The following is a 13,089-nucleotide window of genomic DNA, read 5'->3' as shown; positions in this document are numbered from 1 at the left end:
AAAAAACCAAAGTACCGTCAGCATTCCCAACCTGGGTCTGGCGAGCAGGGCCCAGATGTGAGACAGCCAGACAGATGTGGCCTTCAGCCTCACCCTCCATCCTTCCCTGCAGCTTCTGCTGCTCACCTCAGGCAGCCCCGGGTGTGTTTTGCACTGCCAGCTCCCTGTTCTCCATCAGCCACCACATCACTGCCAGCCCAGCCACCGGCTACACCAGTTGTGACCCACAGCTCACCCCCAGCCCCTCCTTCTCGGGTTATTTCTTGACACTAATGCCTGGTTTTGTTGGTGCAGAGTGTAAGCTGGAGGGAGCGCTGGCGCTCAGGGGTTCACAAACCCTGGCTCTGTGCTCCACACTGCTCAGGGTTTGCGTTTTGGACGAGCCAGAACTCCCAGTTCCCGTTTGATAACCGGTTTGTTCTGTCGCTGGGAGACACGCCCTCCCTCTGTAAATGTTACAAATCAGGCGTATCTGATCCATTATTCACTAACTGCTGCTGCTTCCCACTTCCAGCTCCTATTAGAGGGAGCGCTCATGCCAGAAATGTCACGGTGGCATCATGTGACAGGTGGTATTGATTTAGCGCCGTTGGGCTTTAATGTCACTCCCGTTCAGTGGGACACACGGCGAGTGCACACGGATTCCCAGCAGTGGGGCAGGTCAGGACAGCAGCTCCCAGCCAGCCCCGTGCCAGGCCCTGGGACTTGGGAACGACATCGGGAACTGTGCTACAGACCACGACATTTCAGTATCTGCTCCGAGCTGCTCTAGCACTGTCATTATGATTCACTGAATGGTTTGGGTTGGAAGGATCTTAAAAGCCCATCCCATCCCATCCCATCCCATCCCAGGGACAGGGACACCTTCCACTGTCCCAGGTTGCTCCAAGCCCCGTCCAGCCTGGCCTGGAACACTTCCAGCAATGGGGCAGCCACAGCTTGTCTGGGCAGCCTCACCACCCTCACAGGGAACAATTTATTTCATAAAAGAATTAAATTGCAGCTACAAATCATAAGACTCAATTCTGAGGTTTCATGGCAGGTTTACAGCAATGAGAAGGGAGGTGACACTGGGTGTCACACAGGGAACAGTCAGGAGCAGAACCCTGCTCTGCCCACTCCCTTCCTTTTCACTTTTTACAGGATATTCTCTTCTAGCAGAATAGCTGCCAGTTTGGGGAAGCTGCTCACAGCCTCTCAAGTCTGAAGCACAAAGTGCAAAGCAAACCCAAGGGAACACATGTCCAAAACCTGGGACTGCCCAGCCAGAGGAACCATTGTACCCAGTGTTCTACTCCTGCCATTCCTGCACCCTCAGCAGCAGCCTGTGAAGGATCCTTCCAGCACACCCCATCTGTGAGAGCACACTGCTGAACACTGAGCATTGTAACAACAGTGTCTCTGCCACCAAGGGTGTTTGCCAGAACAGCTCAGACTGACCCAGAGCCACTGCTGCTGCCAGACTGAATGGCTGCATCCACTGGCCTGACGTGACCCAAGCCTCCAGAAGGGTTTTGGTTTAATTTTCCCTGCTGTCTCAAAGCAGGTAGTCTGCCAAGCAGCCAAGCAAGGCCCAGCCCTGTGCCTGATAAACATCTCCCCATCTGGATTTCCCAAGCTTTTGGGAAAGTTAAGCAACTCTCACAGAAGGCCATTTCTATACATATTCTATATGTATTGTGTGGAGAGCTGCACAGAGCCCTGTGCCACAAAATGGAGCTGAGGGCTGGAGCAGCAGAGCATCCACCACCCCCCACAGGCCAGTCAAAAATAAAAACTGTCATTCATCTGGGAAATGTCACAAAGCCCTGAGTCATTGTTTATTCTAAATAGCACCAGCTCCCATCTTCAAAGTGGTGCTGAATGATTCCAATTGCTAAATGAACTCGAGAAAAGCAAAGACAACCCAGCCTTTGTGTGCAGGGGTTGCTGAGGCAGTGGATCTGTTGGGTTGGGGGAAGAAGGGAACATTCTTCCACCTGGGAGAGAAGCCCCAGGAAGCAGAGGCTCAGTGTTCAACGGCCACCAGAGATAACAAAAAGTGTTACAGGGTTCACTCCTGGCCGTTCATTCAAAATAACAAACACCCACAAAATGTCAATGGCCAAAAGTTAAGTGGTTTCTGAACTCACCCTATGCAAGTTTTCTTTGTAAATCAGTATCTGTGACTTGGGAGACAAGCTATCACTAGCAGCTCCCTTTCATGTCTTTCCAATCAAAAATTTCCTAATTTACAAGTGCCAAAAAGTTATAGGCAACCCATTTTGCTGATAGCAAAATTCAGTTTCAAACTTGCCTGCAATGATGCACCAAATCTTTTGCAAGCTAGGAAAAAATAATTTCTTGCAAGTAATAAAGAGGACAATGTTATGGATGATGAAGCATTAAGGTTGCACCTCAAAATCTCACACTAAAAAACTATTCAAGCATCACATTCAGCCTCTAAGAGAAGAGCTTGGCATTGAAATGCCTGCAGGGAAAGTAGTGAACAATTAGAACTGAAAAATTATTTGGTGACATAGCATTGACTAATGAAGCCAGTGAAATGTCAATCATTACATACAGATGAAGGAAAACAACTGGGAAAAGCAGAAGTGTCCATAAATTGATTCCTACAACAATAAATTTCTCTAAATTCCAGGTAAGTAAAACAGAAGGAGTATACTGCAGATATCTGAGTAGCTGGAATTAAAAATGCACCTCACAATATAATTATTCATTTGCTAATCCATAAGTGAGTGGCATACTACACTGCAAACATCATGTTAAATTAACAAATACTTTGTGTAAAAGATGTTAACTGTCTTCATGACCAGAGACAGGCTTGTACAGAGGAGAGCACAGCTCTGACACAGAGCCTGGTGCTTTGGGATGTACTCAGAGCAAAGCTGGATGTTCCTCAGAACCCAGTTGTGACAAACAGCTCTTCCTCCACCACGCCCTGTCCTGGGGCTGTTTGGATCAGCAGCCAGGCCTGGAACACCCCATGGTTTGGTTCCAAAGCACAGCCAGGTTCACCTGCTGCCCCTCACCTCCTCCATGGCACACACCTGAGCACTGCCCAGCAGGGGTGCAGAAGGGTTTGCTTTCAGCTTACCACAAGCACCTAGAGACACTCAGACTGTCACACAAACCCTGCTTTACTGCAGTCTCCACGTTTTTCTAGCAGTAGCAGTGTTTTAAAAATACGAGTTTATTTTTTCTGTTTTATTTTAGTGAACTCTTATGACAAGGCTTAACAGGAATAATTTGCTCAAAAAGAAAGACTGAATATTTTGAATTTTTTTTTTCCATCTTGAAGACACCACCTTCCTTTTAGCTCACCTTCCAGCACAAGCATGTTTGCACAGGTGAGGTCTGTGCCACCTGTGTGTACAGTTCCAAGGAGGCAGGGTCACAGTGTTTCCTTCAAGCAACGGCATCAACACAACAATGAGAGGTGAGAACATTTGCACAAAAGGGAAGTAAACACTACACAGAAAGCTACTCCAGTATTGCAGTTAGTCTAAACTGGAGAAGATGGTGAAGTCCGAAGTCCCAAGTCTGGGCAAAGGGTGAGCCTGAGAAGAGTTTTACCTGTTGATACTCTGAATCTGAGCCAGGCAAGCACCTGAACAGCAGAATTCTCTTCCTACACCTGCAGCTGTGTATGTACAGAACTGAAATTAAATATCCTGTTGGCAGCAAGCTACTAGGTCAGTACAGAAAAGCTGTAAAGACAGGAAAGAGTGTAAGACTTTAACTGTTATTTGAATTTGTATTGACTAAACACCTTTTAGTCATAACATCTGTCACGACCACATTAAAAATGACTGTATTTATCCACTAAGAACTTGTTAGCAGCTCAGTGTAAATTCTCATTGTTACCTCAGTTCTCCCCTCCAGAGGCAACAACAGTCACCAAGTAAACAAGGATCCAGGTGTGGAAAGCCTTCCTCAAGAAAACCTCCAGTGCCTGCACAGGGAGGAGATCCAAGGTGGGCCTTGGACAGGTCTACCTATGTCCTCTTTAAGGACACTGACTGTGACAGGTCTCACACCAGCTCAGCTCTCCCACTGCACTGCAGGCAGCTTTAAACAAAATGGAACAGAATCATTTCAGTTTGGGGAAAATCCTGATGAAGAGAATCATGCTGATGAATATAAAACAAACAACAATGAGCATTATCCAGAGCAGCCAGTTGACAGATTTCTTGGCGTGCTGTTCCAGGCGGTCAGACTCATCCTTGAGCTTCTCAAAGTTCTGGTCTGCCATCCTGAGGGAGTGTGACAGTGTCTGTGGAGCAAAGAGAGCAGTGTCAGCCTCACAGCTGCCAGGTCTGGCAGCTTCCTCCAAGAGAAAAAAGGTTCAGCTGCAGGCAGGTGCTGCCCCAAGTCTCCCCACTCTAATCCCACCTGGAATCGAGTACAGGATCTCACATATCAGCCCTTGAACCTTGTGGGCTGCAGAACTGAGGGGTCACAGTTCAACATGCACTACCTGGTTGTCCTGTTTGATCACGTTCTGGGCAGCCAGTGTGTTGTTCTTGAGGCTGCGAGCCAAGCTGAGCATTTCCTCAGCCAGCTTCTCCTGCATGTCCTGGTGGTGCTGCAGCACTGCATCCAGCTCCACTGCAGACTGCTTCTCGTCTGATGTGAGGCCTCTGCAAGAGCACAAGGGAAAAAACAGGATTTACACTTCCTTGTGGGTCCATCTCCCAAGTTTTCTTAGATTTTACATCTCAACAAGGCCCATTGAGTCAGCTGAAGCCATTATATTTTGGTTTCTATGAGCAGATACTTCACTCAATTTAAAGCATATCTGGGATTTAAAGGTCATTGGGAAAACAACTCCCCAAACACTGAGCACTGGAATGAGAAATTTTCACTTACTTTCGCTTTCTTATGTTCCACTCCCCAGAATCTGGAAAAATTAAAGAAGTGTTTAGCATGTTATAAATTCCCATGCAATCACAAGCTGAAAATACAAATCTCCTGTAAGGGATTTTTGGATATCCAAACCCTACTTAGCCTCTACCCCAAGGAATATGGGTGTCAAATGCCTACCTGCTTTCTGCAGGGAAAAGAGGACAACCAACATCAAAAGAGGGGAAAAACCCAGCTGAATCACATCCCTGAGGGCAGAGTTTCAGCCTTCGTGTCTCGGTGTTCTTTCAGGACACGTTAGATTGGCCCAGCTCCAGCTGCTCTAACAGTAGCCATGGAAACCTCAAATTAATTCCTCCCAGCTCCCTACGTGAATAACATGGCTGTGTATTCCAGAGGAACTGAACAACACCTACTCAAAGCACCCAAGATCACATGGTTTGCTCAGAGCAGAAGGGAACAGGCACAAAATAAATTGCCCCTGCTAATTCTGTAATTAGAATGTCTGTTTCTGCATGAATGCCACAAAAAGAGCTTCCTGCAAATCCCTGCCACCATTGATAACAACACTTCTGCCTTCATCTGTCAGGGTTTTTGGTTTAGTTTGTTTTTAAAATCTGCTCTCTTGAAAAGAAGTGAGGCACTAGATTAAAAGTACACTTTGGGAAATCTTGAACACCTGACCTCCCTCTTCCTTTCCCTGTAAGGCTCAGGTTGACTACAGTTAGAGGAAACAACAGATCAAACTTACCATCAGTAGCCAGGGGATCCTGGGAGGAGAAAGAGAACCAAAACTGCAGATTACAAAGGGTCAGTGATAAATGACAGCCTTGCAGGCTGGCAGAGAGCCCGTGCCCAAGATTTAGAGATAAAGAGGTGACTCCCCACCCAGCCTGGGACACTTCAGAGACACAGCTGAACACCAGCAGGACAATCTGTAAAGCAGCAGCAGCACTGGACGTACTGTGCCAAGCAGCTCGCTCCTCATCTGGCCCGTGCAGCGCGCCTTGGTCTGCAGATGGACGGTTTTGGTGGCCGGGGTTCTCTCCTTGGCTGTGGTCGGGGTGCGCCCAGGGGCCAGCAACTGGTTTGCCAGAGCCTTTTCTGTCGATGAGGACTGGGAGTGGGGAGAAGCAGGAACAGTCAGGGATATGAGACTCTGCAGCGTGAGGCACCTGGGCTGTGACCTACAAGGATGGGGCTGCAATCCCAACAGTGAAGTCAGCCTGAAGAGCAGCACTGACTGCACCTCACTGAGCAAACCCAGCTCACTGGCATTCCACAGCTCTCCAGGTGCACCTGGGACCATCCAGAGAGGGACAGCACCTCACTGAGCAAACCCAGCTCATTGGCATCCCACAGCTCTCCAGGTGCACCTGGGAGCATCCCAGAGAGGGACAGCACCTGCCCCTGCATCTCCCAACAAAGGGGCAAGAAAGATGAATGCAGCATATACTTTACTTTTGAAAAGAAGTTTCATACAATCCCTCCTTCTAACAAACCATGAATCCAATATATTTATTCATACTTTCACAAGAAGTACCTAATAAGATTTTAACAACTCTTATTTTGAGATGCAAGATAAAAGTAAGCATAGGAACCAGTCAATAGGTGAATATAAGCACAGAATACTGGAGTCTTTTCAAGCTGAACTAGTATATCTTACCAATTTTTCAGCTTCTAGGAGGCCTTTTAGGAAGTCCACTTTGCGAGAGTATTCGTTCAGCAGTTCAGGGGCTGGCTTGCTGTTAAATTGAAAGATACTAATATGAAAACCAAAAGTTACCAGCATTTTTTAGTGTACTACTTTCCAAATGAAATAATAGAAAAACCCCAAACCCACATGGCTCTTCAAAGAAGCAGAAATAGCCTCAGGTTGGGAACACACTTACAACCCTCTGCAAATCACCTTTTCCAAGGCAGGGAGGGCTCAGGGAACAGGTGTTTCCACAGGGAAGCACACATTGCTGTGGTGTTTGTGGGCTATGGCAGACTTCCAGATAAGAGATTATCAAATCACAGTGTCAATAATGCTACAAAAGTCCTCCAAGATCACCAAATCCAACCTTCCACTGAATCTCCCCATTCCCACTGAACCATATTGCAAAGTGCCACATCTGCTCTCTTTTTGAACACTTCCAGGGATGGTGACTCCACCACATCCCTGGGCAGCCCGTTCCAGTGTTTTACCACTTCCACTGCAGGAGTTTTTCCTGGTATCCTCCCCTGGCACACCCTGAAGGGTTTTCCCTGAAGCACAAACCCCACAACGGGCACCCAGGGCCTCACCTGGACTGCTTCTTCAGCTCCCGGAGCATGTCCTCCAGAGCAGCCACATACTGAGGGCAAAAACAACACTTTAAGCGACAGCATTAAGGAGAAATACCCGATGTGGCCAAGGCTGTGAGTTTAACACCACAGCGCTCCCGTCTCGGTTATTGAGGGCCGGACGCGGCGCTGCGGGGCGGGAGGGGCGCGGCGGCCTCACCTTCTCCAGCCGCCACTCCTCGGGGTCCCGCCGCTCCGCCGCCAGCGCCTCGCACCGGCTCAGGAGCCGCATCAGGTTCAGCTCCAGCCGCGTCGCGGCCATGGTGGCACCGGAACTCGCCTCAGCGCCGGGCGCCATCTTGGGGCGGGGCGCGGGGAGGGGCGGGAAGCGCCGGGCGGGCCGTGAGCGCCCCGGTTTATTTAAAAAACCCAAAAACTTCCCGCTACTCCAACGCCCGCGCACGGGCACAGAGGCAGCTGCGGCTCGGAGCCGTCGGGGCAGCGCTGTGGCGGCTGCTGTGGGTGGTTTGGGCTCTTCCCTCACTCCAACATGGCGCAGTGCCGTGAGGGGCCAGGGCACGGCCACGGCTTCAGGGCGCCTTTGGGGGATGGCAGCTCGCCCTCAGCTGTGTCCCCGCACAGAGGGGAGGCGGCTCCGCACAGCACACCCAGGCTGACAGTTCTGCCTTTGCCCCACAAGCACCAAAATCCGCCCCTGTCACACCGCAGCCGCCTTAGTGCTTCCCGTTTCCCCGTCCTTTATCAGTACTCTATAAAAACAGTAACCCGATTAAAGGCTTGCTTCAGAATAAATTGCGTGTTAGACAGACATCGATAAACTACCACATGTATTTTTTAAAAGTGCAATGTTTTAATAAACGTTTTTATACATGTTGGTCTCAGTTAAGGCTATTACCGCATTAACAGTTCTGTAAACCACAGAGAAAATTGTCATAAAATCATACAAAACATTAAGGCAACACACATTGACCTAAACTCACTGTTGGTCCCATGAGAGTCCATTGTAAGGCAAATGGAAAAGGCACAGCAGCGGAATGGGGGGGCTTGTTTCCTGTACACTCAACCCATGTATTTTATTCAACATTAAGTTTTACTTTCTTTGCGAAGTTTTAATTTAAAGTGGAGAATATTTGCTTAAAACAACCCTGCTTAACCCTTACAGTACTGTACATTTCTGGGCTGCCTTCCCCACAGCCACTTAAAAGACCATGAACAAGTTCACAGCCTTCAAAAGGGTTAAAGCCAAAGCTGTGGTCATCTTCAAGAAGAGTCCAGAGAGCTGAAGAATTTCACTTCTCCACATAGGGAATGTGAGAGTAAGGGTCCGAGAACCTGCGTTTGTGTTTTGCTGTGGGTTCATATTCATCCCCGAGTTCCTGAGCGTGGGCCAGTGCAGACCCTTGTGCAATGTACACCGAGTGGATGCTGTCAGTCCGCCTCGCTGGCTGCTCCCTCCGCTGCACCACCTGAGACTCTTCCTTAGCCAAAACCTCGTCCTGCGCTTCTGTACATTTGAACAGCCCGGGAGGAAGTTTTATGTTTGCTGTTGGCATCACTGGAGTTCGACGGGGCACTTTAATCTTGGACAGTGTTAAGGAGTATCTGCGCCTTGAAGCCAGGGATGCAGAGGAAGAATTTGAAGAGGTTTGCGGGAGAGAAGGCACTTTGCAAATGTCTTTGGCAGGCACGCTGGAGCTCTGAGCACAGCAGTGTAATCCAATAATTGCTTTAAAGAAATAAGATACTTAGAGACTGATAGCAGGCCTAAAATGTAACTCGATATGAGCCACTGTGACCAGTTCATGTTTGGTCACCTGGCTGCATGCAGTGAAAGATGTAGAATAAAAAAAAGCACTTACTACCTTAATACTGACCTTCGGTATCCATCCGGCCTGGTTTGTCCTCCAGCAGGCTCTCTGTGCTCGCAGAGGTCTCCGAGTCCACGTTTTCCTCGTCAGAGCCTCGCTGGTCGAGCTCAGGTAAGCGGTAAGTGATGTCCTCCCTGCATCAAACACAGGCTGCAGCACCTCTGACACAAGCACCTCTGTGCAGCTCGTGTTCAGAGGTAAAACGTGGTCATTAACTATTAATGCTCATGGTATTTTCTCTCAGCTAGTGATTTGTATTTTCCTTTTTCCCCTCATAAAGGCCTGCAGAACAGAGTTACATCCTGTTGGACAAAGGGTATCCTGCTTTACTACCTGTGCTGCTTCCAAGTGCAAAGGGCATGGCCTGACCTGGTAAATGGGAACTTACTTTTCTTCTTTTATTGACTGAATGCGATCAAGAATCTCCTTCTCCCGGTTGTTGGCTTCAGAAACATCCTCCTCTTCATGCACAGAGTCCAGCTCTGAGGTGCCACTGTCATTTCCTTTGACCTGAGAGCTTTTAGTCTGCAAGACAGATTCACAGGTAACACTTGTCAGTCACAAGCAGCCACACCTGTCTGCAAGTTTCAGAGTGGAAGATAAACAAGCAGGTCAAAGGAGAGGCTGATGGAATTGAATGAACAGTTGTTAGTTATCCATACAAATGTTTCGAAAAGTAAGAGATTTCCTATTCACCTGATTTCCAGGATTTTGTTATCTTTTTTTCATCTGTTAGACTCAGTTTTAGTAGTCACTTAATGAGTGATATTATTACATCCAATATAAGTTACATACAGTGTCTATAAAACACCAGGTGATGACAGAACAGGCCAGCAGCCCTGCATGCAGTCTGGGGAGGAAGTTGCACCAGTACATGCAGTCCTGATTGTTCAGAAGAGTGTTTAAAACTGAGTTACAACCTGTGTAAGTATTTTAGTCATGCAGGAGTACCATAAGGAAAATCCATGCACTGGAGCCAGGCAGTTGTACATACCAGCTTCCCCTCGTAAGGGGAAGAGAACCCAAGTTTTATAGGCCAGAGCTAGAGAGAGATGGAGACCAAATTCACTATATGCAGCCTCTGATCAGACAGCTTGGTTTGTATTAATCAGTACAAAAACCCAAAAGAGTAAGTGTATTTTCCCTCCTAGAATGCAGCATATTTTTGCACACCAACTATCTCTGGAGTGAAGGAACTTCTGCCATGTTATACACTCAATCTTAGTTCCACTGACAGAATTACATGGGAATAGATTTTGACCAGCACAAAAGCAGATTCCCACCCCTGCACCCTTCATTTATCAGAACTTCAGTGCAGCTCTATATTTAGCTCCCAGCTACAGCTTTGGGCAGTTGTTTTTCTCCAGCTGATTTCTGACTGACTGAATGGATGGACAGAAGCAGAACTCTCTCCCCAAGAAGCTGCTGTTTTATTTGGACGCTTACCGTGTTCTGCCGAAGCAACGAGAGCCGTCGGAAGGCAAAGCTCTCCGCTGCTTCCAGCTGATTGATTTCTTCCATTTTTATCTTGTACTTCCTTATCTGCTCCTTTATGAGCATCTCTACACACCTGTGAGAAAGGCAAGAGCTTATTGTGCTGCCTCATACCATGAAGGTTCTGAAACAACCACGGTGGGATGAGATGCTGGTCCTGCCTGGGGGTGTTTGTCACACACACGTGGCTGGAGCGCAACCAGAGCGGGGCCCAGCCCTCACAGCAGCACTGCACAGAAATGGGTGAAGAGTCCAACACAGCAGGCACAACAGGACAGGAAATGGTCACAGGTAATGGCACATGTTCCTCCTGGCATCACCAGAGCCTCCCATGCTGGCTGGACACAGTGGTGAGCAGACAGACACTACCATGGCTCCAACAGCTCCAGCTGCTTCTACCTGCTGTCCCTGTGCTGGCACAGGCTGGCAGAGACACAATGAGCCTGCAACTGCCCTTCTCCACCTCTACGGCCCCAGGGGTCAGTAAGAAGTTACAAAAGGCTGTCATTTTTCAAATTCTGTTTTCAAGGCCAGCCATGCAGTGAGGATGGTGAGGGGCTCTCACAGCCAGAGTTGCTGGAGGGTGAGGAGAACAGAGGGTCAAGGATAGAACCTTCTTCAATTCAAAGAACAATTGAAGAGATCATCAGGGGGTTCCCAGTATGCAGGAAACAGCTTAATTCTATACCATATTGTTTACTCTGCCTTGTATCTCAGCAAAATAGATGATTAGGGTACAAGCCTCCCCAAAAATAGATTATCTTGATGTAAAACACAAACCTGATGCTTAGTAAAATGGAGACAGGTGGAAGGTCTGAGAGGGGTCTGTGAATTGGCAGCACTGGCAGAACTAGAATTCAACAACTCTTGAGCCTCAGCTTCTCAGCTTGTAACAAATACAGGGAGTGGTACTGGCCTTCCACCCCATTCCAAAACACTGCTGCTCAGCAGACTGCCAAAACTTACATGGTTGTTTTTGAGACATCCTTCATGCTGGTCAGGGGGTCAGAGGTATCAGGACAGCGCAAGAGGCACGGAGCAAACACGATGGCCAAGGCGTTGGGGGACATGCGGTTCACATCTTCTATCAAAGCCACTCTGAAATTCAACATGCAGGAAAACAGATTCTAAGCAGCCCTTGCTAGAATACAATCACCCTGATCATACCTTGCCAGAGCTCCCAAATAAGATGTAAGGAGGCCTCTTGGACACTCAGTATGTACAGCAGCCCAAAGAAGCTTTACAATTATTTCATACCTACTAAGTACACAACATGTCACGTATCAAAGAATCAGGGAGTCACCCAGGTTAAGCTACTCTGGTAGTTTCTCAAAAGCATGTCTGGTGACTCAGCATCTTCTCTTCAAAAATCACTTTTGCCCATGGTCAGAGGGCTGCTTGGAAAATCTTTAGGTTCCTCAGTAAGAGCAGTCCCTTTACCAGCACCATTTATCCCTGCTCCTGGGATGTGGTTATGCTCATCCTCAGTTCACTACAAGCCCCTCAAATCCTGGTGCTCACATGATTGACCAGAGCTTTGAGATCTACCTTGTCTTCATAGTTGTTCTTACCTGGTTTGATCCAAATACACCACGTGGTAGAAGTAACCACACATCTGTTCATGAACACAACTACCAGCTTAAATTCTTTCATTTCTAAACTAGCAGCACAATCCCCACCCTGACACTGAAGGTGTTTAGCACTTTAGAAAGCTTCCAAGAAGCATTTAGAATCCCAGTTTCTCTACAAATGAAGAAATGAAATTCATTACTTGACAAGATGGAAGATAAGTCGTTCTAAGGTATTATGATTTGCTTGTGGGAGCTGTTCCAGGACACTGTAAATGGCATGGAGTTGCTCCTGTTTCTCTGGCAGTTCTGCACAAAGGGAGAAAACACAAGATATTAATTGCTGTGCAAGGCTAGTGGAAAGCTAAAAATTCCTAAATTCTGGTAAGTCTTGCTGTCTAACTGAATGTTAAAGTACCCCTCACAGCACTGCAATTATCCTGCATTTTTACATGCTGCTGCTGTTAGCAATCATCAGGTGACACACTAAGACCTAAAACACCGTCTTGGGTGCCTTAATCCCACCAAAGTTAAAGAATCTAGGGATTTAAAGTATCTGTATATCCAGATCTGGTCCAGAATAACAAGAAGAAAAACCCTGCCTGAAAGGAAACTTTTTCACATGCTTATACAGTTTTTAGAAAGAGCAACTGTAAATGACACATTAAAAATAGAATAAAACCCTGAAGTGAGATCGAGTAAGCTACAGGAGAAATTCCCTGGAAAGTGTTTTACGTAAAATGTCTGAAATCATTGTTGTAAGTACACTGGAAGGAGCTGTTCAGTCAGCATGAGCAGCTTAAGAATTTCTTTTCCCAAGGACACAATGAGTTAAAGAAGAAATGTTTAAAGAGTGGTTTTAAAACTTACCTACAGCTCTGAGAAAATCATTGTACTGTGCTGAGGTCATCAGTGGGTCTGGCAATTCCCTCAGCCACTGCTTAAGGATCCCTGTGATGGTGTGAATAGGGTAATTCTCCAGTTTCACTGAGTTTGGGTCTGAA

General features: G+C 47.4%; 2 protein-coding genes across 12 annotated transcripts in view; both read right to left on the bottom strand.

The window, feature by feature from the left end:
• Positions 1–3,173: 3,173 nt before the first annotated feature.
• USE1 (unconventional SNARE in the ER 1) lies at positions 3,174–7,500 on the bottom strand. Its single transcript, XM_033082477.1, has 8 exons — positions 7,355–7,500; positions 7,156–7,205; positions 6,533–6,611; positions 5,831–5,983; positions 5,618–5,636; positions 4,873–4,903; positions 4,481–4,643; positions 3,174–4,276 (listed from the first exon to the last, which is right to left on the bottom strand). The coding sequence occupies exons 1-8, from the start codon at positions 7,490–7,492 to the stop codon at positions 4,094–4,096; spliced, it is 816 nt and encodes a 271-aa protein (XP_032938368.1). The 5' UTR covers positions 7,493–7,500; the 3' UTR covers positions 3,174–4,093.
• Positions 7,501–7,983: 483 nt separating this feature from the next.
• Positions 7,984–13,089, bottom strand: part of MYO9B (myosin IXB) — a 41,858-nt gene continuing 36,752 nt past the window's right edge. For 5 of the 11 annotated variants that reach the window (XM_033082032.1, XM_033082037.1, XM_033082035.1 and 2 more), the window contains 8 exons: positions 12,956–13,084; positions 12,289–12,394; positions 11,484–11,615; positions 10,470–10,593; positions 10,018–10,065; positions 9,412–9,548; positions 9,030–9,157; positions 7,984–8,881 (listed from right to left, as the gene is read on the bottom strand). In XM_033082032.1, coding sequence (XP_032937923.1) covers positions 8,445–8,881; positions 9,030–9,157; positions 9,412–9,548; positions 10,018–10,065; positions 10,470–10,593; positions 11,484–11,615; positions 12,289–12,394; positions 12,956–13,084 — 1,241 coding nt within the window. In that variant the 3' untranslated portion in view covers positions 7,984–8,444. Of the gene's footprint in view, positions 8,882–9,017; positions 9,158–9,411; positions 9,549–10,017; positions 10,066–10,469; positions 10,594–10,917; positions 11,094–11,483; positions 11,616–12,288; positions 12,395–12,955; positions 13,085–13,089 lie in introns of those variants that run through there. The other 6 variants (XM_033082040.1, XM_033082043.1, XM_033082034.1 and 3 more) reach the window with 4 other exon arrangements.

The sequence above is a fragment of the Catharus ustulatus genome, chromosome 29, assembly GCF_009819885.2.
Source record: "Catharus ustulatus isolate bCatUst1 chromosome 29, bCatUst1.pri.v2, whole genome shotgun sequence".
In the NCBI taxonomy this organism is placed as follows: domain Eukaryota; kingdom Metazoa; phylum Chordata; class Aves; order Passeriformes; family Turdidae; genus Catharus; species Catharus ustulatus.
Note: the sequence above shows the minus strand (reverse complement) of the source record. Positions and strands in the feature narration are given on the sequence as shown.